This window comes from Jaculus jaculus, chromosome 6 (genome assembly GCF_020740685.1).
Source record: "Jaculus jaculus isolate mJacJac1 chromosome 6, mJacJac1.mat.Y.cur, whole genome shotgun sequence".
NCBI classification, from domain to species: domain Eukaryota; kingdom Metazoa; phylum Chordata; class Mammalia; order Rodentia; family Dipodidae; genus Jaculus; species Jaculus jaculus.
This window is the reverse complement of record NC_059107.1, coordinates 93,931,676-93,958,451: the sequence shown is the minus strand read 5'-3', so window position 1 is coordinate 93,958,451 and position 26,776 is coordinate 93,931,676. Positions and strand designations below refer to the sequence as shown.

The following is a 26,776-nucleotide window of genomic DNA, read 5'->3' as shown; positions in this document are numbered from 1 at the left end:
AAAACTTCTTCATAAAAAAAGTTTATGGAGGGCTGAAGAGATGGCTTAGCAGTTAAGGCACTTGCCTGCAAAGCCAAAGGACCTTGGTTTGATTCCCCAGGACCCACATAAGCCAGATACATAAGGTGGTGCATGCATCTGGAGTTCGTTTGCAGTGGCTGGAAGTCCTGGCGTGCCCATTCTCTCCTCTCCCTCCCTCTCTTTCTCTCTCTGTCTCTCTCTCTCTCTCTCTCTCTTTGCCCCTTTTCTTTCAAATACATAAAAATAAAACACCTTTTTTAAAGAGATGCACAAAGTGGCGCATGCATCTGAAGTTTGCAGTGTCTGGAAGCCCTGGCACACCCATTCTCGCTATCTCACTTCTATCTCTGTCCACTTGCAAATAAAAAATAAAAATAGGACTGGAAAGATGGCTCAGCAGTAAAGGTGCTTGCCTACAAAGCCTACCAACTGGTGTTCAGTTCTTCAGTTCCCATGTAAAGCCAGATGCACAAAGTGGTGAGTGCATCTGGAATTCATTTTCAGCATCTGGGGCTCTGGCCCACCTGTTCTCTACCTGTCTGTCTGTCTGTCTGTCTGTCTCTCTCTCTCTCTCTCTCTGTTTGCAAATCAATCAATCAATAAATAAATATTAAAAATATTACATAGTGAATTCCAGGCCAGCCTGGGATAGAGTGAACTCGTACCTTGAAAAACCAAAATATTAAAAAGTAAAAATAGTTTCCCCTTAGAGCCGGGCATGGTGCACATGCCTTTAATCCCAGCACTAGGGAGGCAGAGGTTGGAAGATCATTGTGAGTTCAAGGCCACCCTGAGAATACATAGTGAATTCCAGGTCAGCCTGGGCTAGAGTGCGACCCTACCTTGAAAAACAAAAACAAAAAATTAGCTTACGCTTAGACTAAAGGCTCTAGCTCAGTATCAGCGAAGCCCTGGATTCAATTAATAGACACAAAAAGCCACATGATCAAAAAAGCTAGCATTGTGGAGAGGAAAGCCATCAGCAATTCAAAGATCTTGACTCAAGAAGCTCACAGAGATGGCTTAGCAGTTAAGCGCTTGCCTGTGAAGCCTAAGGACCCTGGTTTGACACTCGATTACCCAGGACCCACGTAAGCCAGATGCACAAGGGGGTGCACGGGTCTGGAGTTCGTTTTCAATGGCTGGAAGCCCTGGCACGCCCAATCTCCCTTTCTCTATCTGCCTCTTGCTCTCAAATAAAAAAATGAACAAAATTTTTTTTTTTAAAAAAAAGAAGAAATTCACCTCGATCAATCATGGGGACGTGAAAGAAATAGAGATTCGAATCAGAGCTTCAAAAATGTTCAGGGTTTTGAGCTGGAGAGATGGCTTAGCAGTTAAGTGCTTGCCTGTGAAGCCTAAGGACCCCGGTTCGAGGCTTGATTCCCCAAGACCCACATTAGCCAGATGCACAAGGGGGCGCATGCATCTGGAATTCATCTACAGTGGCTGGAAGCCCTGGTGCACCCATTTCTCTCTCTTTCTCTCTCTCTCTCTCCCTCTTTCTCTGTCGCTCTCAAATAAATAAATAAAAATAAACCAAAAAAGAATTTTTTTAAATGTTCAGGGTTTTGCCAGTGGGGGTGGGAGTATGCTTTAGGATGATGCCTTTCTCCCCTGCAGGGTGATTCTGGGGGTCCCCTCCACTGCTTGGTGAACGGCCAGTATTCTGTCCACGGAGTGACCAGCTTTGTGTCGTCCCTGGGCTGCAATGTCTCTAGGAAGCCCACCGTGTTCACTCGGGTGTCTGCCTACATCTCCTGGATGAACAACGTGAGTCCCACGAATGACAGGTTCAAATTGGGTCCCCTGGAGATCCAGGCACTGGCCAGGTGAGGGAGGAAGAGTTGGACTGGGGAAACCATCCTCCTCCCAACTCAATCCATTCATGTGTGTTTCACATGCGCCCTGAGCACACCTCCCCATGCGGCTCACTGCTCAGGCTAAGGTCCCCAAAAGAGCAGAGCTGAACGAGGCATAGGCCACTGCCATCCTAAGGCAAAGTCAAGGAAAAATAGCTTTAGGAAGGTCTGCGTGCTCCTGAGTCCTGAGTACGCTCCTTCCCCACAGCGCTTTTTCAGAGTTTGACTTTTTTTTTGGTTTTTGGAGGTAGGGTCTCACTCTAGCCCAGGCTGAGCTGGAATTCACTATGTAGTCTCAGACTGGCCTGGAACTCACAGCGAACCTCCTGCCCCGGCCTCCCAAGTTCTGGGACACCACAGCCAGTGAGCTCTGACTTTTTTTAAAAAAATAAGTATTTATTTGAGAGAAAGAGTGTACGCACACATGAAGGCCTCCTGCCACTGCAAACTTACTCCAGATGCATGTATCACTTTGTGCATCTGGTTTTCCATGGGTACTGGGAATCAAACCCAGACCAGCAGGCTTTGCAAGCAAGTGCCTTTGACTGCCAAGCCATCTCCCCAGCCCAAGCTTTGACTTTGGTGCGGGGGGAGTCTTACCACTTTAAACTATGCTTGAGACACAGGCAGGACTCTGCCTACCCTAGCCCAGTAGTAGAACCCTACAACACTCACTCACCCAACAGCTCACTGAATCTTCCAGTCGTCAGACGCATTCTGGGGCCTCGTTCCGTGAGTCATGGCTCACAGCCGCTTCAAGCTCTGTCTGTCTCTGCGTCTCAACTGTGTGCTTATAGCACTGAGATGTCCTGATGTCCTTGAGATCTACTTCCTCCTCCTTCCCCACAGACCCAGAACCCAGTCGGACTTGACTAGTGGGGGAAAAAGCGGACACAAGTTTCTGACCATGGACATAACTGTTTTCCTTCAGGTCATTGCCTCCAACTGAACATTTTCCTGAGTCCAGTGGCTTCCCCAAGATGGTTCTTGGATCTGCAATAGAGCTTGAGGTCAACAAAGAAAAAAACATGGCTGGGGTGTAGCTCACTTGCCTAGCATGTACAAGAGCCTAGGTTCCAACCCCACCACGGCAGTAGGGGATGGGGCGGGGGGAAGGGGACCCCTGGCGTGTATCTCGGTGGTCGAGGGCTTGTCTAAATTACAAGACGTCCCGAGCTGGGTCTCCAGCACGCAGGGGGAGGGGACTGGATTCTAAGACATTATTGAACTAGATACAAAGGGCAAATAAAACTGAAGGTTCATGATCATATTGTGTGTCTGTATTTATAATTAAACCAGGTGGAGGAAGTGAAGTTTTAGGACCTGAGTTAACTTCACCGTATCTGTGGGCTGGTCATTCCCTTTGCTGCAATCTCTACCAGTGCGCAGACTAAGCCCGGGCGGAGTGGTTTTACGTTTTGTAATAGTTCAGAACCTGTTGACCTTTCCTGTCCCCCTTCATGTGCACAGTTGCTGTATTCAATGGCACAGTGTTTTAAAGACTTCCTTTTTTAAAACTTAATTTTATTTGTTTGAGAGAGAGAGAGAGACAGAACGGGCACACACTAGGGCCTTCAGCCACCGTAAAAGAACTGCAGGTGCTTGCACCACCTTCAGCATCTGGTGTATGTGGGTCCTGGAGAATTGAACCTGGGTCCTTTGGCTTTGCAGGCAAATGCCTTAAATGGCTAAGCCATCTCTCCTGCCCAGGACTTTATTTATTTATTTATGAGAGAAGAGAGAGAGAGAGTGAATATGAATGTGTCCAGGCCTCCAGCAGCTGCAAATGAACTCCAGACACATGCTCCACCTTGTGCATCTGGTTTATGTGGGTTCTGGGGAATTGAACCTGGGTCCTTTGGCTTCATAGGTAAACACCTTAATTGCTAAGCCATCTCTTCAGTCCAAGACTCTTTTTTTTTTCCCTTTGGTTTTCCAAGGTAGGGTGTCTAGCTCAGGCTGACCTGAAATTCACTCTGTAGTCTCAGGGTGGCCTTGAACTCATGGCAATCCTCCTACCTCTGCCTCCTGAGTGCTGGGATTAAAGGCATGTACCACCATGCCCGGCTGACTTCTTTTTTAAAAAAAATATTTTGAGGGCTGGAAAGATTGCCTAGTGTTTAAGGCCCTTGCCTATGAAGGCTAAGGACCCAGGTTCAACTCCCCAGAACCCACGTAAGCCAGATGCACAAGGTGGTGCATGCATCTGGAGTTTGTTTGCAGTGGCTAGAGGCCCTGGTGCATCCATTCTTTCTCTCTCTCTCTCCACCCTCTCTGTCTAATAAATAAATAAATAATTTAAAAGTTCTGACAGTGGTAAAGAAAACTGAAGTTATGAAGGAATATGGATTCAGGAAAATGGGTGGATCTGGAAAGGATTATCCTTAGTGAGGTAACTCAGGCCCAGAAAGCCAAACATCACATGTTCTCTCTCATATGTGGATCCTAGCTACAGATGATTGGACTTCTATGTGAGTAGAAACAAAACTGAGTTGCAGAGGCCAGTAAGCTAGAAAGGAGATACAAAGGGAATAGAAAAGGAGGGAGGGGGGATTTAATAGGATGGTATTGTATATGTATAAGTAGAATAATAGATTAATGGGGGTACAAAGGCCCAAGTGAGTTCAGGGGAAGAGATTGAATAAAGGTGGAGGGAGGGCTAGTCAAAATCTAAGAGGATATAAATAAGTCTTATGAAAAGTTACAATGAAACACTCAGAAGCCATAGATTCTTACTAGAAACTTTCAATGCCAGGGATGGGATACCTTCCAGTGAGTTGCTGGCCAGGGAGGTCCCCAATGCCCCCAAAACATTACAGACCAGTGCCGAGGCCCTTGGTTTCCTACCAGGAATAGATGGTAAGACCCTATTGCTGAGGACTCCACATACTTGGGCTGTAAAGTCACTGAGAAATCCTGCTGGAACTGAGCTGAAAACCTCCTGCATTTTAGACCAGCTGACAGAAAGCTGCATGCAGTTCAATGAGAGAGAGAAAAACCACCAGTGGAGATACTCAACAGTGGACACTGCAAGCCTTAAATTTGGCCAGCCAGGCCAAATGAACCAATGGGTGCAATAGTGGCACATCTGTTATGGGAGAAACCAACTGCTCTCTACTTGGACTGGAGGCCTGCTCCATGGGAGGAAATACATCCCTGATACTGACAACCTAAAACAAGGGTAGTCATGAGCCCTAGGGGTGTAACATCTGCTGGTGTCTGGATAAATGTATAAACTATGCTCATCAAACTGCCCAGTAAGCACTTCTCTTAATGTTCATACTCATATATGTTTTTTTGTTTTGTTTTATTTTTTTTTTTTTTGAGGTAGAGTCTCACTTTAGCCCAGCCTGAACTAGAATTCACTATGTAGTCTCAGGGTGGCCTCAAACTCACAGTGATCCTCCTACCTCTGCCTCCCGAGTGCTGGGATTGAAGGCGTGCACTACCATGCCCAATTCATACCCATATATTAATGGTACTCTCACTTTTGGTTAGAGAAGCCTCCCTTTTCAGATGGTGGTGACCTCTGGGATTACTCAGAAGGCACCTTGGTGCTGAGAAGAAGTGACAGAGGAGTGCTCAGCACTGAAACATCTCTATCACACCTCCAAGGTTCAGGGTCCATTGGAGAAGAGGTGGCAGGAAGAATGTAACAGTCAAAGGAAGGGTAGGACTCCTTACAACGTGCTCCTCCAGACACAAAATGGCCTGGATATCCATGACCTCACAGTGCCTGACACTATCTACATAAGACCATCATAATAGGAAGAAAAGATCATGACATCAAAATAAAAGCGAGACTGATTGAGGTGGGGAGAGGATATTATGGAGAATGGAGTTTCAAAGGGGAAAGTGGGGGTAGGGAGGGAATTACCATGGGATATTGTTTACAATTATGAAGTTGTCAATAAAAATAAATTTTAAAATAGTTTTAAGAGACAGACATAGAAGGAAAGGGAGAGGAAAAATGAGTATGGGTGCACCAAGACCTTTTGCTATTGCAAATAAACTCAATATGCATGTCTGCCACTTTGTGCATCTGGCCTTATGTGGGTACTGGGAAATCTAACCCAAGCCATTAGGCTTTGCAAGCAAGCACCTTTAACCAATGAACCATCTCTCCAGCCTTAAAGACTTCTTTTTTGTTTGTTTGTTTTTTATTTTATTTTATTTTTTAAAATTTTTTTTTGGTTTTTCAAGGTAAGGTCTCACTCTAGCCCAGGCTGACCTGGAATTCACTATGTAGTATCAGGGTGGCCTCAGTTCCAGGGCAATCCTCCTACCTCTGCCTCCCAAGTGCTGGGATTAAAAGCATGCGCCACCATGCCCAGCTATTTTTTTAATATTTTATTTTTGTTTATTTATTTATTTGACAGAGAAAGAGAGGGAGAGAGAGAGAAAGAGAATGGGCACGCCTGGACCTCCAGCCCCTGCAGACAAACTCCAGACACATGCACCCCTTGTGCATCTGGCTAACGTGGATCCTGGGGAATCAAACCAAAGTCCTTTGGCTTTGCAGGCAAACACCTTAACTGCTAAGCCATCTCTCCAGCCCTTGTTTGTTATTTCTGAGGTAGGGTCTTTCTCTAGCCCAGGCTGACCTGAACCTCACTCTGTAGTCCCAGGCTGGCCTCAAACTCACAGCATTCTTCCTACCTCTGCCTTCCAAGTGCTGAGAACAAAGCCGTGCACCACCATGCCTGGCTGACTTTTTTTTTTTAATATTTTTATTTACTTACAAGGAGAGAAAGAGAGAATGAGCATACCAGGGCCTGTAGTCACTGCAAACAAACTCCAGATGTTTAACTCTTTGTACATCTGGCTTTTACCTGAGTATTGGGGATTTGAACCCAAGTCATCAGGTTTTGCAAGCAAGTGCCTTTAACTGCTGAGCCATCTCTCCAGGCCAAGATGTCTTGAGTGACTTGCCCTAATTCTCCAACGCACACTGTGAGCACACCTTCTTTGTCTCCCACTAGAACAAGCACACCCAGGCAGCCTGGGTGACAGGGGCAACTAGGGTACTCTGGAAAACAGGATCATGAGGTAGGTCAGATGACAACAGACTACGGAAGTAACAAAGTAGACAGGAGAGGCCAGAGGAAAGAAGATATTAAACAAAGAGAGGAAAGGGCTGAGGGGAAGGGGCAGGACAGAAAGGAAGAGGCAACAATCTAGGGCCTGAACTAAGAATGAATCAGCCCTTTAAAGCTGGGACTGAAACAGGCAACCGGATCCAGGGTTCTGCAAACCGCGGAGAACTGGGACGCCTATAGCTCTGCTCTGTCCTGGCCAGGGCTCCGTTTTCAGAGTGGCCCAGGAGAAAGCGCAGGGGGAACTGAAAGAAGAAGTCTGGGTAGATGAGAAGTAGCTTTTCTTTTTTTTTTTTTTTAATATTTTTTTTTAAATTTTTTTGTTTATTTATTTGAGAGCAACACAGAGAGAAAGACAGATAGAGGGAGAGAGAGAGAATGGGCATGCCAGGGCCTCCAGCCTCTGCAAACGAACTCCAGACGCGTGCGCCCCCTTGTGCATCTGGCTAACGTGGGTCCTGGAGAATCGAGCCTCGAACCGGGGTCCTTAGGCTTCACAGGCAAGCGCTTAACCACTATGCCATCTCTCCAGCCCGAGAAGTAGCTTTTCATAGCAATCACTAAAGGCCAGACGTCAAGGACTGAGGTAACAGACATCACAGCAGGGAAACTGGCTGAGACAGGCCATCATTAGCCCTAGGAGTTCCCACCCTTAGGGACCTCCACTAAGTACAGAAAAGAATTCACCGTGAGTCAGAGGAAAGCAAAGGTAGTGAGTTTACTAAGTAGAGATAGGGGGTAGTGCCTGTTCAAGATTTAAGTGCTGGCGGTTAGAGAAAGAAAAGATGATACACGCCCAAGTGTGGGTACAAGCCTTTCTTCTTTTTCTTTCTTTCTTCCTTGGGACAGGCTGGGGCTGTCACAGGTTTTTCACAGGGAGAAAGTCTCAGTTAGATGTGTATGTGTGTGTGCCTTTCTAATTTACATTGCCTAAAATTTTCAAAGTTTAAAGATGAAGCCGGGTTTAGCAATTAAAATTTGCGGGGCGGGGGGGGGGGGCTAGAGAGGTGGCTTAGTGGTTAATACACTTACCCGAGAAGCCTAAGGACCAAGGTTCGATTCCCGAGACCCCCATAAGCTAGACGCACATGGTGGTGCATGCATCTGGAGTTTGTTGCTGTAGATGGAGGCTCTGATGCACCCATTCTCCTTCTCTCTCTTTCATAAATAAATAAAATATTAAAAACTAAAGTTGGGCTGGAGAGGTAGCTCAGCAGTCAAAGTGCTTGCCCACAAAGCCTAACAACCTGAGTTCAACTCCCCAGTACCCACATAAAGCCAGATGGACAAAATGCCACATGCAGCTGGAGTTTGTCTGCAGTGGCTGGAGGACCTGGTGCACCCATTCTCTGTCTCTCTTCTTTCTATCTCTCTCCACTTGCAAATAAATAAAACTATTAAAATAATAATAAATTTTTTAATGTTGGGACATTAACTTAGTACCTGAAAAATAAAAATAAATAAAGGCCAGGTGTGGTGGCACATACCTTTAATCCCAGCACTCAGGAGGCAGGGTAGGAGGATTGCTGTGAGTTGGAGGCCACCCTGAGACTCCATAGTGAACTCCAGGTTAGCTTGGGCTAGAGCAAAACCCTACCTTGAAAAAAATTAACAATAACAAAAAAAAATTAAGCCAGGCATAGTGGTGCACACCTTTAATCCCAGCACTTGGGAGGCAGAGGTAGGAGGATCACCATGAGTTGGAGGCCACCCTGAGACTACATAGTGAATTCCAGGTCAGCCTCGGCTAGAGTGATACCCTACCTTGAAAAGCCAAAATAATAATAATAATAATAATAATAATAATAATAATAATAATAATAATAAAGTTTAGGCTAAGGAGATGGTTCAACTGTTAAAGCCTCCTCAATACTTACATAAAGCCAGATGCACACAGTGGCGCACACATCTGCAGTTCATTGTCTGGAGTTCATTTACTCTAACAAATAAATATTTAAAAAATAAAGATTAAAAATGCATAAGCTGGGTTCAGAGTGGCTCTCTGTTGGTTGAGTGATTGCTTAGCATTCATAAAAGCCTGGGTTAGATCTCCCGCACCTTATAAAATTGAGCATAGCTAGGCATGGTTGGTGCTTGCCTTTTCAGCACTCAGGAGGCAGAGATGGGAGGACTGCCTTGAGTTCGAGGCCACCCTGAAACTACGTAGTGAATTCCAGGCCAGCCTGGGCTGGAGTGAAACCCTTCCTCGGGAAAAACAAAACTGAGCATAGAAATATACACTGTGATCCCAACAATTAAGAGGTGAAGACACAGGCAGGACCAGGAGTTCAAGGTCATCTACCACTGCATATGGAGTTCAAGGCCAGTCTGAGCTACATGAGACCATATAGGTCTAGATATATAGATGCTTAGTTTTCTTATTTTGAATTTTATTTTGTAAATAGTATTGTAAGGTGGTCTTACAAGGTGGGTTGTTTAGGCTTAGGGACAGAAGGAGAACTAATATACTTCAACTCAAGGCCACATTTTGGTCATCAGTAAGCGCAAGTTTTTCTTCTGTTTTTGTAACTTTAAGATATTTTTATTTATTTGAGAGAGGGAGAGGAAGGAAGGAAGGAGGGAGGGAGGGAGGGAGGGAAGGAAGAAAGAGGCAAGTAAAGAGAGAGAGGGAGGAAGAGAGAGAGAAAGGGCACACCAGGGCCTCTAGCCACTGCATGTGCCAGGCACATGTGCCACCTTGTGCATCTGGCTTTACATGGGTCCTGGGTTTGACATGTGCCGTAACCACTAAGCCATCTCTTTAGCCCTTTTTTGTTTGTATTGTTTTGTTTTGTTTTGTTTTTACTTTTTTTGTTGTTGTTCATTTATTTATTTATTTGAGAGTGACACAGAGAGAGAAAGAGGCAAATATACAGAGATTGAGAATGGGCGCACCAGGACCTCCAGCCACTGCAAACCAACTCCAGACACGTGCGCCCCTTGTGCATCTGACTAACGTGGGTCCTGGGGAATCAAGCCTTGAACCAGGGTCCTTAGGCTTCACAGGCAAGTGCTTAACCGCTAAGCCACCTCCTCCATAAATAAATTTTAAAAAATTATTTATTTAATTTTATTTGAGACAGTGAGAGGGGGGGGGGAGAATGGATGTTCCAGAGCCTCCAGGCAATGCCTATTGTTTTGTTTTTTGAGGTAAGGTTTCACTGTAGCCCAGGCTGACCTGGAATTCACTATGGAGTCTCAGGGTGACCTTGAACTCACAGCAATCCTCCTACCTCTGCCTCCCAAGTGCTGGGATCAAAGGCATGCGCCACCACGCTCAGCAAGTTGAAGGTTGTCACTCCCCGACAGACTCAGTTGAGGCTTCTTTTCCTGCCCCTGTCCCCACAATGTCCCCTCTCTGTCCTGCCTCGCCACTGCATCGGCAGGCTTCTCTAAGACACAGCAGATACTATAAGCAACTAGGCCAAAGTCAGAACACCTGTGTTTCTCCTCAGGCCCAGGATAGTGAGAGAAGGAGTAAGCTGGGCAAATTGTTGATTTAGTGACTTTTAATTTCAGTTCACAAGATTTAAAAAAAATATTTTATTTATTTATTTGAGAGAGCCTGGAGATATGGCTTAGTGGTTAAGACACTTGCATGTGAAACTTAAGGACGCACGTTCCACTCTCTAGATCCCACATAAGCCAGACAGACAAAGGTGAGACAAGTGTAAGGTCACATGTGCTCACTAGGTGGCGCAGGCATCTGGAGTTCGATTTTAGTGGCTAAAGCCCTGGAGTGTCAATTCTCTCTTTAAAATAAAAATAAATAGGGCTGGAGAGATGGCTTAGCAGTTGAGTGCTTGCCTGTGAAGCCTAAGGACCATGGTTTGAAGCTCGATTCCCCAGGACCCACGTTAGCCAGATGCACAAGGGGTTGCATGCATCTGGAGTTCATTTGCAGTAAAATAAATAAATAATAAACAAAAATAAATAAATAAAAAAATGATTGAGAGCTGGAGAAATGGCTTAGTGGTTAAGGCACTTGTCTGCAGAGCCAAAGGACCCAGGTTCTATTCCCAGGACCCATGTTAGCCAGATGCACAAGGGGGCACACGCACCTGGCGTTCGTTGGCAGTGGCTGAAGGCCCTGGCACACCCATTCTTTCTCTCTTTCTCCCTATTTATGTTTCTCTCCTTTCAAATAAATAATTTATTTATTTCTTATTTGAGAGGAGAGCAAGGGGGGCAAATATAGAAAAAATGGGCACTCCAGGGCCTCTCGCCACTACAAATGAACTCCAGAGAAGCATTTGCCATGTAGTGCATCTGGCTTTACATGGGCACTGGGGAATCAAACCTGGGTCTTTAGGCTTTGCAGGCAAGTGCCTTAACTGTGGAGCCATCTCTCTAGCCCAGTTCACAAGATCTGAACACTTAAGGGTTTCTTGGCTAGGCATGTGTAATCCCAGTACTTGAGGGACTGAGGCAGGCTGATTGCTATGAGTTCCAGGTCAGTCCGAGCTATAGATGAGACTGTGTCTCAAACAACAGAGAGAGAGAGAGAGAGAGAGCAAGACCCATAGGAGGTAGTGAGTGGCTGGGTGCATTGGTGGGGGTGCTGTGGAGGCCTGGGAATGAGAAGGAATCTCTTCATCACTGGTGTCACTGTGACATCCTGGGAGTTACAAAGGCACCAGGCTCCTGATAAGGACATGCTTGCTGTCACGGCCACCTGCCCTTAGTGTCACAGCAGCGCAGACATTCTCTGGCTTTCTCTCCTCTCCATCCAACAGGAGGTCCTTCATTTCTTTCATTCTGCCTCTAACTACCCAGGCCATTACCAAAGGTAATATCTTTTTCTTTTGTCAAAGCAGGGTCTCACTCTAGCCCCAGCTGACCTAGAATTGACTGTTTAGTCTCAGGCTGGCCTCGAACTCACGGCGATCTTCTTATCTCTGCCTCCCGAGTACTGGGATTAAAGGCGTGTGCCACCATGCCCGGCTACCAAAGGTAAGATCTAAATAAACCCTAACTTCCCTTTTTTGTTGTTGGTTTTTCGGGTTAGGGTCTCACTGTAGTTCAGGCTGACCTGGAATTCACTATGTAGTTCAAGGTGGCCACGAACTCACAGCGATCCTCCTACCTCTGCCTCCTGAGTGCTAGGATTAAAAGCATGAGCCACCAAGCCCGGCTCTAACCCCCTGTGGTCTGAAGCTTTTGTGCTCATCTCTATAAACGAATTAACCATATGACAGTAAAACCATCTGACCGCCAACCTTCCTCCACATCTTAGGCGAATCGAGGTCAGGGACTGTATTTCATCCACCCTTGGCTTCCCAGCCCGCAGCAATGCCTGGCCACAGTTCACGACGCAGCGTCCAAGTGGGTGAAAGCAGTGGAAACCGCAGCGGGTACTTGGGTGGCAGGCCTCCAGCCGCCTTCTTCCACCCACAGGGAGTCAGTCTATGTTGACAGCCTTTCCTTCTTCGAGGGAATTTCACCTGCACTGTCATATCCTTGACTAAATGGCTCCTTCATCGGTATATCCTAATTTCCAGCCACCCTGTCAAACAGAATGGGAAAGGTTCCTTTTTTGGAGGCCCTTTCCCCTAGAGAAACAATAGTTGTAATCTCAGCAGCCGCACCCCAATTTGCACAATAGGTGTCTCAGTTCACCGTCTGTTTCCAGGCAGTGTACTGTGCCTCAACTAAGAAAGCTAGCTCCCTGGGCTCCTAAGCAATGAGGTGACCTTTTCTAAGGACCCCAGCTCTTTCTCCAGCTCAGTCCTTTCCCCCTTTCAAACCGAGATGTAGATTTTGCCCACTCTACCAGTTCCAGTCTTTTTTTTTTTTTTTTTTTTTTTAGTTTTTCGAAGTAGAGTTTCACTCTATCTACTCCAGGCTGACCTGGAATTCACTATGTAGTCTCAGGATGGCCTCGAACTCACTGCAATCCTCCTACCTCTGCCTCCCAAGTGCTGGGATGAAAGGCGTGTGCCACCACGCCCAGCTAAAATACTTTTTATGCCTTATTTTTATTTATTTATTTGAAAGCTAGAAAAAGAGGGAGGGAGACAGAATGGGGGCAAGGGGCTCTGGCCTGCACGTACAAACTCCGGACGTGTGAGCCCCCTTGTGCATCTGGCTTACGTGGGTCCTGGGGAATCAAACCTGGGTCCTTTGGCTTTGTAGGCAAGAGCCTTAACCGCTAAGCCATCCCTCCAGCCCATCAGCAATACTTTCTACCGCTTTGTTCCAGTTCTTTTCCAGGGCTGATTCAAGTTCTGGTACCAGTGAGTCTTGTCCCACATTGGAAGACCCTCTTCCGTGGTGCTGCTGACCCTTACCTCAGGGCTAGTATTTCCAAGTTGAACTGCGAGCACCCATCAAGGTCGCCCCCCACCCCAGTCTCTCAGACGGCTTCCTCCTCGGAACAGCTCAGCCTCCATGCCAGCTGCGGAGTGCCCACGGGCCTCGGTCTGCGGCTCGATGCCACACTCGGTCTGGGACGGGGGGGGGGGGGGGGGTGCCCAAGGTGGTCCCGATGCGGTGATCGTGGCGAGGCCGCAGCTCGGGGAGCGTGCACGGTGCAGAGGTCACCCACCCCCACCCCAGGCCGGATGCTAGGCATGCCGGGAGCCCCAACTTCCTCTCGGGGGCCTCCAGAAACCACAGGGCCCAGAGCCGGGCAGCGCCCCTGGGGAGCCAGTGGGCAGGATGGCCGAGGGCAAGGCGGGCGGTGCCGCGGGCCTCTTCGCCAAGCAGGTGCAGAAGAAGTTCAGCAGGGCCCAGGAGAAGGTGGGTAGCCTGGGTCCCCGGGGACTGGGCCGAGAGGAGGGGGGCTCACTGCCCAGGGAAATGGGGGGTGGGTGTCCATGAAAACCGGCAGATTTGAAGGAGGGAGAAGCAACTGAGTGAGGCGACAGGTGAACTTTCCACAACTCTTAGGCTGGCCCAGAAAAGGCAAAGGAACTAATGGGGGCAGGGGGCGAGGGGGCGACCATGTTGCAGGTTTTGTCCTGGCAATAAAGTGAAGGTGATGTTTCACAGATGACGACACTGAAGGATAATTTCCCCCCAGAGTCAGTGACAGACCACTGTGATGTCAACACCACCGCTTGCTTAGCTTGGGTAGGGAGCCCACTGAGGATGGAATAATTCTAGACAGTTCTCTCTGTACCTGCCCCTGCCTGGCCTCTGAGTGTTGTTTAGGTGACAGAAAGTAGAGCTCGGCGTGCTGGACACACAGCTATGGCAATCCTTGGGAGGTGGAGGTAGGAAGAGCAATGCAGAGTCATCCTTGGCTAAGTCAGTTCAAGGCCACCTTGAGCTACATGAGACCCTGTCTCAAAAAAAAAAAAAAAAGAAAGAAAGAAAGAAAGCCTCCCCCAAACGCTGACATAAGCAATAGCTGTCCTCTGCTTCCTGTACAGACCCGTGGGCTTTGACGATGGCAGCGCACCCTTTCTTAAGCTTAAGTATCCTTAAGCTGCCATCCATAACTTTCCTACCCATCTAGATTATATGGACCCTCTCCACACTTTGCTAAGAGCATCTCACTCTGAAACAGATTGGTCTCAAACAAGGTGATCCCCCCGCCTCAGCCTCCTAAGAGTTGGGATTATAGACGTGAGTGACCGTGGTTATATTTCTGCATACTTCTTTTGTTTTCTATTTTTATTTTTGTTCTATAGATATATATATAGTTTTATTTATTTATTTATTTATTTTTTGAGGTAAGGTCTCACTCTAGCCCAGGCTGACCTGGAATTCACTTAATTTATTTAGTTCACAGTGATCATCCTACCTCCGCCTCCCAAGTACTGGGATTAAAGGCATGCGCCACCACACCCGGCCCAAATATATATTATTTATTTATTTGAAAGATAGATATACAGAGGCAGAGAGAAAGAATAGGCATGCCAGGGCCTTCAGCCACTGCAAACAAACTCCAGATGCATGTGCCACCTTGTGCATCTGGCTTACATGAGTCCTGGGGAATCGAACCTGGGTCCTTTGGCTTTGCAGGCAAGTGCCTTAACCACTAAACAGTCTCCCACCCCTGCTTTTGTTTTCTTTAGATTTTTATTTTTTTATTTTCAAGGAGAGACAGAAAGAGAGAGACAGACAGACAGAAAAAATGGGTGCACCAGGACCTCCAGCTGCTGCAAATGGACTCCAGATGCATGTACCACTTTGTGTATCTGGCTTTATGCGGTACGGGGAATCAAACTTTGAGTTTGAATGTCTGAACCTCCTAAGTACTGTGGTAATGCATCACCACATTTGGTTTTATGTGGCATTGGTAATACAATACAGAGCATACAGAGCTTCGTGTGTATTACTTGTTCTTTTTTTTTTGGGGGGGGGGGATTTTTTGAGGTAGGGTCTCATTGTAGCCCAGGCTGACCTGGAATTCACTATGTTGTCTCAGGGTGGCCTTGAACTCACCGCGATCCTCCTACCTCTGCCTCCCGAGTGCTGGGATTAAAGGCGTGCGCCACCACGCCCGACTGCATGTGTATTAGACAAACACTCTATCCACTGAGCTATGTTCCTAGCCCTTTCTCAAATTTGTTAAATGACATTTTGTTTTTACCTGCCAGAGTGTTTTCTTTGCTTCCAGCCTCCACCTACCAACGCCTAGTAGATAAAATAGGGTGAGAAGAGGCATGAGTCAGAAGAGAAAGTGGTGAGGGAGATACAAAAAGGAATTCAGATCCACTATCGGTTTTCTAAAGGTTCATAGTTTTCAGAACATTTAAACAAATGACATATGCTTAACAATAGAACGAGTTATGTTGGTCTAAAGGAGGTGCCCTGGCTGGGCCTTTGGGAAAGATTAAGGGCAGCTCCCAAGTGAGATTATCCATGGAAAACCGGTGAAACGTAGTACAGCTGCCGACTTTAAGAGGCTTCAGTGGAAGGGAGGGTTTCTACATACTTTTTTGATTTTTTTTTTTTCCAAGCAAAAATAGTTTATTTGAAGATGGAAGACCCAAAATTGGGGAGGGGATAACAGGTACTTTTTCGATTTTTTGAGGCCATGTGGCAGACAGGAGGCAAAAGAAAGACTATGTGGCCAGACTGTTATTTCACTTACTAAGCTGCACCTTGACAATTACTTCAGCCTCTCTGCAGGCTGTCTAGCTAGGAACCTGATAAACCTGACAGTCGTGCCTATGGGAAAGTTTAGCAAGGAAGTTTGGGGGAACAGGGAACTGCACTGTGGTTGAAAAACCAGTGAAACCTCCAAAAGATAAAAACCAAACCACCCAACATCTCACAAATATATATATTTTTCTATGTGTCTCACTCTAGCCCAGGCTGACCTGGAATTCACTATGGAGTCTCAGGGTGGCCTCGAACTCACAGCGATCCTCCCACCTCCGCCTCCCGAGTGCTGGGATTTTTTTTTTAATTATTTATTTATTTATTTATTTGAGAGCGACAGACACAGAGAGAAAGACAGGTAGAGGGAGAGAGAGAGAATGGGCGCGCCAGGGCTTCCAGCCTCTGCAAACGAACTCCAGACGCGTGCGCCCCCTTGTGCATATGGCTAACGTGGGACCTGAGGAACCGAGCCTCGAACCGGGGTCCTTAGGCTTCACAGGCAAGCGCTTAACCACTAAGCCATCTCTCCAGCCCAAGTGCTGGGATTTTAAAGGTGTGCGCCACCACGCCCGGCTCAACTGACTTGATCTTTCACCCTCTATCTTCATCTGGATGTTGTCAATAGTGTACTTAAAAGGGTGTCTGTACTCTAAAACCTTAGGTACATAATGCACTGCTCTGGGCTTCTGATCTTACACCTGTGAAATGAGAGGGTTGATGTTTTTTATGAAACTTAATCTGGGAAGGCCAAGTTCAAACCAGGAGGGCACTCCTTGAACCTCAGAATCGAATATTTCCCAAGGCAACAACCAGCCACACAGGTAGCACTCTGTTCTTCCTGCCCTGGACCCTGACAGGCAGGGAAAGAGAAAAGAAACTCTTCTGCCCCTGAGGTATTCTCATCCATGTTCATACAGAAAACAAGATACTCTTAAGACTGAGATTGGAGTTCAAGGCTAACATAGGCTAGCTACATAAAGGTGCCCTGTCTCCAATCAAAAAAAAAATTTTTTTTTAATATTTTATTCATTTATTTGAGAGAGGAAGAGGCAGAGAGAGAGAGAGAGAGAGAATGGGTGCACCAGAGCCTCCAGGTACTGCAAATGAATTCCAGATTCATATGCCACCTTGTGCATCTGGCTTATGTGGGTGCTGGGGAATTGAACCTGGGTCCTTAGGCTTTCCAGGTAAGCGCCTTAACTGCTTAAGCCGTCTCTCCAGCCCCACCCCCCTGACCATTTTTTTAAAGATATTCTAAACCGCTTGCAGATAGAGGGACAGGCATTGAACTTGAAGTAGCACCTAGAGGTGTTGCCTGAGTAAAAGAGAAATGGCCTGGGGTGGGGCCTGACTTAGCTTTGTCAGCCTAGACAGAGCTCTAAGTCTTGGGAAGTTATTGAGGACAAGAGAAAGTGACGATCAAAAGTGACAGGAGGGGCTGGAGAGAGGGCTTAGTTGTTAAGGCACTTGCCTGCAAAGCCTCAGGACCCAGGATCCACTCCCAAGATCCCACCTAAGCCAGACGCACAAGGTGGCGCATGTGTAAGATCACAGATATGCACAAGGTGGCGCAGGCATCTGGAGTTCTTTTGTAGTCGCTAGAGGCCCTGGTGCACAACTTCTCTCTCTTGCTCTCCCTCATAAAGAAATAAATAAAATAGGGGCTGGAGAGATGGCTTAGCGGTTAAGCGCTTGCCTGTGAAGCCTAAGGACCCCGGTTCGAGGCTCAACTACCCAGGTCCCACATTAGCCAGATGCACAAGGGGGCGCTACACATCTGGAGTTCGTTTGCAGTGGCTGGAGGCCCTGGCGCGCCCATTCTCTCTCTCTGTTTGCCTCTTTCTCTCTCTGTCTGTTGCTCTCAAATAAATAAATAAACAATAAAAAAATTTTTAAAAAGAAATAAATAAAATAGCCAGGCGTGGTTGCGCACGCCTTTAATCCCAGCACTGGGGAGGCAGAGGTAGGAGGATCACCATGAGTTTGAGGCCACCCTGAGACTATATAGTTAATTCCAGGTCAGCCTGGACCCTACCTTGAAAAACCAAAAAATAAAATAAAAAAGAGGACTAGGAAGAAAGGGGGCGAGAGGGATGGCTCAGCAGTTAAGTCATTTCCCTGCAGAGCCTAATAACCTGAGTTTAATTCCCCTAGTACCTCCATAAAGCCAGTGCATAAAGCGGCACATGCATCTGGAGGTCATTTGTGGCTAGAGGTACTAACATGCCCATTGTCTCTCTGTCTCTGCTTGCAAATAAATAAATAAAATTACTTTAAAAAAAAAAAGAAAAAAGCATCTCAAAAAAAAAAGAAAGGAAGGAAGGAGAGGGAGGAGAAAACAGAAAACAAATTTTGTTTGAAAAATCACATAATGTAACCTAATTCTTCGTATGCTAATAAAAAATAAAGGATTGCCTGGTATACTTTTCAGATTTTCTGAAAGCCATTAGACATAACCTTCTGAATAATCATAACAGCTAATGTGCCAAATATCAAATGACCAGGACACATTATCTCTTGCATGGAGCCAACATAGTATCCTCATTTTTGTTTTTTGGCTTTTTTTTTTTTTTTTTTTTTAGGCAGGATCTCACTCTAGCCAAGGCTTGAACTCACAGAGATCCTCCTACCTCAGCCTCCTGAGTGCTGGGATTAAAGGCGTGTGTCACCACACCCTGCTTTCAATTTTTTTTTTTCAGTGCTGAAAATTAAATTCAGGTCCTGGTGTACACTAAGCAAGGGCTCTACTATTGAGCCACACTGCTCAGCCCTGGTGTTCCAAGTTTAGAAAGAAGGAAACAAGTTTCAAAAGAGATTGGCAAATGGCAGCTGTATATACCGAAACCCAGGTGTCCTGCCTAACCTCAACCTAACCTCAGGCTGCTGTCTTTGCCACATTCCTGATAAGCCACTCTACCATCTGTGCCTCCCCACTTCCTGCTGGACCCTTCTAGAAGGAGCAGCGGAAATGCTTTCTACACAGGCTCATCTTCCTCTGCCAAGCAGGGAGTGAAGGTCGGCTGACTGTTAAACACAACAGGGATGACATTCCTGCTCAATTTTCCAGTTCCCACCCAAACTCAACATGCAGCTAGGTTCAGGCCGGCTGTAGTGTATTTTTACACATCCTCACATTTCCAATTACCACATTCACCATCTGTTTGTGATTTCTCTGTGGCAGACATCTTGGATCTCCCCTGAGCACGGGCATTTTTTTTTTAAAACCACTCCTTTATTGATATATTTTTTTTTCTATTGACATTTATTTAACTTATATCCCAAAGGGTTTAATTTGCCAAATATTTACAATAGATTATTTTGTTTAGGGGTCTGGGCTGGACCCAGGAGGGAATTAAGACTGCCGGAAGCTTATAATCTAGATTTCTTTTTTTCTTTGTGGTTGGTTTTTTTTTTTTTTTTAGTTTAAAAATAGCTGATCTAAGATATACATAGACGTCTGCAGGAACTCAAGACAGAAAGCTTGAGGAGAAGGGAGGGAGGCTTTCCAGCAGCGGTAGCTGGAAATGGGAACTGGGGGTGACGAGAGGTTCTGTGGGGAAGAGTGAGCAGCATTCCAGGCTGCTTAGTGAGAAATGCCGCTGAACAGAGCACGGGGAAGAGGTGGCGGGAGGAAAGCCTGGGGAAAGTACATTGAGGGGCCAGGGAGATTGCTCAGTGGTTAAGGCACTTGCCTGCAAAGCCAAAGTATCACAGTTTGATTCCCCAGGATCCATGTAAGCCAGATGCACAAAATGGTGCATGCATCTGGAGTTCATTTGCACCAGCTGGAGGCCCTAGGGCACCCATTCTTTCTCTCTAGTAAATAAAAAGTAATATGTTTTTTAAAATGGGCTGGAGCCAGGCATGGTGGCACACACCTTTAATCCCAGCACTCAGGAGGCAGAGGTAGGAGGAGTGCCGTGTGTTCGAGGCCATTCTGAGACCACATTGTGAATTCTAGGTCAGCCTGGGCTAGAGCGAGACTCTACCTTGAAAAAAGTGACTGGAGAGATGACTTAGCAGTTAAGGTTCTTGCCTGCAAAGCCTAAGGATCCAGATTCGATTCTCCAGATCCTATGTAACCCAGATACACATGGTGGTGCATGCATCTGGAGTTCATATGCAGTGGCTAGAGGCCCTGTCATGCCCTTTCTTTCTATCTCATATAAATAAAAAGAAAATCTTTTTTTAAAAGTACATTGAGAGCTGGAGAAATGGTTTAGCAGTTAAGGTGTCTGCCTGCAAAGCCAAAGGATCCTGGTTCAATTCTCCAGGATCCACATTAGCCAGATGCACAAGGATGCATCTGGGGTTTGTTTGCAGTGGCTGGAGGCCCTGTGCACCCATTCTCTCTCTCCCTCTTTCTCTCCTTAAAAAAAAAAAAAAGTACATTGAGGCCAGATGTAGTGGCACCTGCCTTTAATCCCAGAACTCGGGACGCAAAGGTAGGATTGCCGTGAGTTTGAGGCCACCTGAGAATACATAATGAATTGTAAGTCAGCCTTTTCTAAAGTGAGACCCTACCTCGAAAATAATTTTTTTTTTAAAAAAAGTATGTTGAGCCGGGTGTGGTGGCGCATGCCTTTAATCCCAGCACTCGGGAGGCAGAGGTAGGAGGATCACTGTGAGTTCGAGGCCACCCTGAGACTACATAGTGAATTCCAGGTCAGCCTGGGCTAGAGTGAGACTCTACCTCGAAGAAACAAAAATATAAAAAATTTAAAAAAATAAAAAGTACATTTAGGAATATTAGAGAAAGCCTACCTTAGTATCTAACTGAAAGATTTCTTACATAGCCACAATAAAGTTACTATGCCTAAGGAAAAAAAATAGACAACACTGCCCAATGTCATTGAATATTCAGGCCCCATTCAAGTCACCTCAACTGATAGAATTCACTGAAATATAATAATTGTTTAAGGGCTCATGGTGAGGTATTGTAGCCACCAAACACGTAGGCAGAGATTCACAATCTAGAAGCGTTAGAACGGGTCAGTGATGAGCACTGGAGAGCAGGCATGGTGGTGCGCACCTTTAACCCCAGCACCCAGGGGGCTGAAGTAGAAGACTGCTGTGAGTTCAAGGCCAGCCTAGACTATAGGATGAGTTCCACATCAGCATGGGCTAAAGTGAGATCCTGCCTTTAAAAAGGAAAAAAAAAAAAAAAAAAAAGAGGGCTGGAGAGATGGCTTAGCGGTTAAGCACTCGCCTGTGAAGCCTAAGGACCCCGGTTCGAGGCTCGATTCCCCAGGACCCACGTTAGCCAGATGCACAAGGGGGCGCACGCGTCTGGAGTTCGTTTGCAGTGGCTGGAAGCCCTGGCGCGCCCATTCTCTCTCTATCTGTCTCTCTCTGCCACTCTCAAATAAATAAATAAAAATGAACAAAAAATATTAAAGAAAAAGAAAAAAAGAGAGCCACTAATCCCAACACTTGGGAGGCGGAGGTAAGAGGATCTCAGTGAGTTGGAGGTCAGCCTGTGAGTTCCAAGTCAGTCTGGGCTAGAGTGAGGCTCCACCTCGAAAAACCGAACAAGAATTTAAAACATCTGGTCCACATCTGAACCACCTACTTTCTGTCTGTCCTCAAGGTCTGTCCCTGAGGAAGAACACAGGTGGCCCACACAGAGGCCTATTGCCGATGTTTTCATAGTCCCTTTTAGAGTTGAAGACTGGAAGGTTCCCTCCTCCCATAGGCTCACTCTCCTTGAAGCCTTGAGCCTTTCAGGAGCAGGAGCAATTACCCTGCCCCAGTCATTCTCTTGTGCTGACTCCGGGTCTGCCTCTTCCACCTAAGAAGAACCAAGCCCCGGGCAAAAGAAGGGTGGAGTAGCAGAAAGGAAGTTCTCACCTCTAAACAAGGTGGTTTTGCAACTTTCTGGTAGAGAACCATGTTTTTCTTGGGGTGGGGAGGGAGGATGCAGTCTGTACCTTCAGGGAGGGGTGGTAAGTGGGGAGGAGCTAGAGACCCACAGAGGAAGACTTTGCAATGCTGAAAAACTGCCCGGGCTTCTAGGCAAAGGTGCAAAACTTGACAGAAGGGTGGTAGATAGGTAATGATGCCTCAGGAAGCTCCAGAGAAAACAATTTACATGCACAGTCTCTCTTTTAATGTTTATTTCTTTATTTCAGAGAGGGAGGTAAAGAGAGTGTAAAACAGTAAGGCTGTGTCAGGGCCTCCTGGCCATGCAAACAAACTCCAGAAACCTGCCCCACTTTGTGCATCCAGCCTTACTTGGGTACTGGGGAATCAAACCCGGGCAGTCTCAGGCTTAGCAAGCGTCTTTAGCCACTGAGCCTTCTCTCTAGCCCCACAGTCCCTTTTAATCCCTCACCAACAGCTCTAGGAAAGAAATATCTTTCCCCTTCTCTCTCTCTCTCTTAGGTAAAGGTCTCACTCTAGCCCAGGCTGACGTGGAACTCACTTTGCAGTCCCAGGTTGGCCTCAAATTCACAGTGATCCTCCTACTTCTGCCTCCCCGATGCTGGGTTTATAAGCATGTGCCACCACACATAGCAAGAAATATTATCTTTTTTGTTGTTTGTTTCTTTTTTTCAAGGTAAGGTCTCACTCTAGCCCAGACTAACCTGGCACTCACTGTATAGTGCCAGGCTGGCCTCAAACTCCCAGAGATCCTCCTACCTCTGCCTTCCCAGTGCTGGGATCAAAACCACCATGTCCAACCAAGAAATACTATCTTTTCTTAAAAATAATTTTACTTATTTATTTGAGAGAAGGAGGCAGAGAAAGAGAGATTGAGAGGATGAATGGACAGGCCAGGGTCTCCAACCACTGTGAACCAACTCCAGACACATGCACTATCTTGTGCGTCTGACTTACGTGAGTCCTGGGGGTTGAACCTGGGTCCTTAGGCTTCGCAGGCAAGCCCCTTATCTGCTAAGTCAACTCTCCAGCCCATTGTCTACTTTTATATAAAATTTATTTATTTGCAAGTAGAGAAAAATAGACACACAGAGAATGAGCATGCCAAGGCTTCTAGCAGCTGCAGACAAGCTCCAGATGCATGTACCCCTTTGTGCGTCTGGCTTTACATAGGTACTAGGGAACCGAACTCGGATTGTTGGGGTTTTTTATTTTTTAATTAACAACTTCCCTAATTGTAAATAAGGTTGTTATGTTTTGAAGGCAAGTGCCTTAACCGCTGAGCCACTCCAGCCCCAAGAAATATTATCTTTAAATAAAAAATGTTTAAAGTCAGGAATGGTGATGATGCACGCCTTTAATCCCAGCACTTGGGAGGCAGAGGTAGGTGGATGACCATGAATTTGAGGCCACCCTGAGACTATATAGTGAATTCCAGGTCAGGTCTGAGCTAGCACGAGACCCTACATATGAAAACAAACAAACAACAACAAAAAAAAACCCACATTTAAGCCTTTTAATCCCAGCCCTCGGAAGGCAGAGGTAGGAGGATCGCTGTGAGTTCAAGGTCACCCTGAGACTACATAGTGAATTCCAGGTCAGCCTGGGCTAGAGTCAAACCCTAACTGGAAAACAAACAAACAAAAAGAAAATTTGGGGGCTGGAGAATTGGCTCAGCAATTAAGGTGCTTGTCTGCAAAGCCAGAGGGAGGACCCAGGTTCAATCTGCCAGGACCCACGTAAACCAGATGCATGAGGTGGCACATGTGTCTGGAGTGCATTTGCAGTGGCTAGAGGCCCTGGCATGCCTATTCTCTCTCTCCCTCTCTCTGCCTATTTCTCTCTTTCTCAAATAAATAAATAAAAATTAAAAATAGAGCCAGGAGTGGTGGTGCATGCCTTTAATCTTTAGGCTTCACAGGCAAGTGCCTTAACCACTAAGCCATCTCTCCAGCCCTTATTTTTATTTTATTTTATTTTATTTTATTGGTTTTTCAAAGTAGTCTCATTCTAACCCAGGCTGACCTGGAATTCACGATGTAGCTTCAGGCTGTCCTAGAACTCACAGCGATCCTCCTACCTCTGCCTCCCGAGTGCTGGGATTAAAGGTGTGAGCCACCACACCAGGCCCTAGGAAATATATTTTATTTGTTTAGTTTAGTTTTAGTTTTTCCAGGTAGGGTTTCATTCTGGCCCAGGCTGACCTGGAATTCACTATGTAGTCTCGAGATGATCTTGACCTCACTGCAGAAATATTATCTTTATTGTATTTTACTTATTTTAGGGAAAGCAAGAGAGAGGGACAGACAGAGAATTGGCATGCCAGGGTCTCAGCCACCAAAATTGAACTACAGATGCTCGCACCACCTAGTGGGCATGTGCGACCTTGCACTTGCCTCAACTTTGTGCGTCTGACTTATGTGGAATCTGGGGAGTCGGACATGGGTCTTTAGGCTTCACGAGCAAGTGCCCTAACTGCTAAGCCATCTCTCCAGGCCAGAAATACTATATTAATGAGAGGAAAGAAGCTCCTTACACTGAGGCTCAAAAGTGTACAGCCAGTAAAGTAGAAAGGCCAAGATGTAAGTTAACATCAAACTGCAATGGCCCTTGATCTAAGCCACTGCAGAAAGAGCTCCAGAAGTGAGAGAACATGAACCTGTGTGAACACACACACACACACACACACACATTCTTTCTCCAGAACACTAGAGACATTTGGGCTAGAGAATCTACAGAGCCTTCCTGGCTTCCCAGGCACGTGATTCAAAGCCCTTCTTCCTTTTTCCTGAGCTAGGGTCTCTATCCCAGCCTGATCTGGATCTCATTCAGTGGTCTCAGGGTGGCCTCGAACTTCCAGCAATCCTCTTACCTCCGCCTACCAAGTTCTGGATTAAAGGCGTACAGCACCACGCCTAGCTTTTTTGTGTTTTTTTCAGTTTGTTTGCTTTTTTGTATTTTTTTAAACTATATTTTATTTATTTGTTTGCGAGAGAGAGAGAGCCAAGGCTTCCAGCCACTGTAAACAAACTCCAACTGCATGCTCCACCTTGTGCATCTGGCTTACATGGGTCCTGGAGAGTCGAACCTGGATTCTTTGGCTTTGCAGGCAAACTCCTTAACCACTAAGCCATCTCTCCAGCCCCTTTTTTTTGTATTTTCAAAAATATTTAATTTTATTTATTTGAGAGAGAGGGAGGGAGAGAAAGAGGCAGGTAGAGTGAGAGAGAATGGGCGCTCCTGGGCCTCCAGCCACTGCAAACCAACTCCAGCTGCATGTGCCCCCTTGTGCATCTGGCTTACATGGGTCCTGGGGAATTGAACCGGGTCCTTTGGCTTTGCAGGCAAGCGCCTTAACCACTAAGCCATTCTCCAGCCCTCAGAGACCTTCTTAATTAGACTTCAATCTCCTCTTCTAACTTCATTCCCTACCACTCCCCATAGCACACCCTAAATGAGCCATGCCCAGACCTCTCAGTTACACACTCGCATGATTTTGCTAGTTTGTCTGGAAGCCTGTATCTACTCTGGCTCTTTATACCAAGACCTAGCCTATGGCCTCTTCTGTATCAGTCTTAACCCTCCTGTGAGAATTGCCAAGTCCTCATCCGTGTGCCAGATTCCAGATTCCGAGAGCTAAATAAGTAAGAGTATCCAATCCACAAGGAATCACAGAAGGACAGGAAACTGACCCCTGAATACTCAAGCACTAGAAGTCTTTACAAATCATCAAAGTTACCAGCATCTGGGAGGGAGGAGTGGTCCATTTGATTAATGTGAAATAGACGTGGGTAGGTGTTTGAAAGATTTGATCCCAGGACTTGGGAGGCATTAGGATGAGTGCTGTGCGTTCAGGCCAATGTGGAAGTACAGAATGAGCTCTAAGTCAGCCTGGGCTAGAGCATAAACCAGTGTGTTAACACTTTAGGAAAAACAAACGACCTGCCCCCGTGGTTTGTGTTTTGTTTTGTCTTTGTTTATTGTTTTGTTGTTGTTGTTGTTTTGTTTTTCAAGGTAGGGTCTCACTCTAGGCCAGGCTGACCTGGAATTCACTATGTAGTCTCAGTGTGGCCTCAAACTCATGGGGATCCTCCTACCTCTGCCTCCCGAGTGCTGGGATTAAAGCCATGCGCCACCATGTCCGGCTTTTAATATTTTATTTTATTGACAGCTTCCATAATAATAAACAATATCCCATGGTAATTCCCTCCCTCCCCCCACTTTCCCCTTTGAAACTCCATTCTCCATCACATCCCCTCCACCTCTCAATCAGTCTCTCTTTTATTTTGATGTCATGATCTTTTCCTCCTCTTATGATGGTCTTGTGTAGGTAGTGTCAGGCACTGTGAGGTCATGGATATCCAGGCCATTTTGTGTCTGGAAGAGCACGTTGTAAGGAGTCCTACCCTTCCTTTGGCTCTTACATTCTTTCCGCCACCTCTTCCGCAATGGACCCTGGGGGCTCAGCCTTCTTCATCACTGTTTTGCATTAGTGCTGTGGCCAGCATAATGGTGGGCTCTTCTGTTTCCTAGTTGATAAGAGATAGAAATAAAAGTAGAGTTCATTTCTAACTGAGTGTCAAACATTGTATGTATCAACACACACACACACACACACACACACACACCAGTATTTCTCAAAGTTTTCCACAAGGTCCTCCATGAGGAAAGAGTCCCTTTCCCATCTCTCTAACTGCCTTGTGATGGTGACTGGGAAGAGAGGCTCCATTTTGTTTTGTTTTGAGAGGGTTTCACCCTGTAGCCCAGGCTGGCCTTGAACTCATGGCGATCTGCCTGCCTCAGCCCCTGGAGTGCTGGGGTTACAAGCGTCAACCTCTGTGCCCAGCTCAAGAGGAG

At 46.3% G+C, this 26,776-nt stretch overlaps 2 protein-coding genes across 3 annotated transcripts in view; both read left to right on the top strand.

The window, feature by feature from the left end:
* Cela1 (chymotrypsin like elastase 1) overlaps positions 1 to 3,151 on the top strand; it is a 21,477-nt gene extending 18,326 nt beyond the window's left edge. Inside the window, exons 7-8 of the mRNA XM_045153092.1 lie at positions 1,645 to 1,794; positions 2,815 to 3,151. Coding sequence (XP_045009027.1) covers positions 1,645 to 1,794; positions 2,815 to 2,832 — 168 coding nt within the window. The 3' untranslated portion in view covers positions 2,833 to 3,151. The remainder of the gene's footprint in view (positions 1 to 1,644; positions 1,795 to 2,814) is intronic.
* A 10,468-nt stretch (positions 3,152 to 13,619) lies between these two features.
* The window catches only part of Bin2 (bridging integrator 2), a 47,305-nt gene continuing 34,148 nt past the window's right edge, over positions 13,620 to 26,776 (top strand). For both annotated transcript variants that reach the window (XM_045152850.1, XM_045152848.1), the window contains exon 1: positions 13,620 to 13,720. In XM_045152850.1, coding sequence (XP_045008785.1) covers positions 13,640 to 13,720 — 81 coding nt within the window. In that variant the 5' untranslated portion in view covers positions 13,620 to 13,639. The remainder of the gene's footprint in view (positions 13,721 to 26,776) is intronic.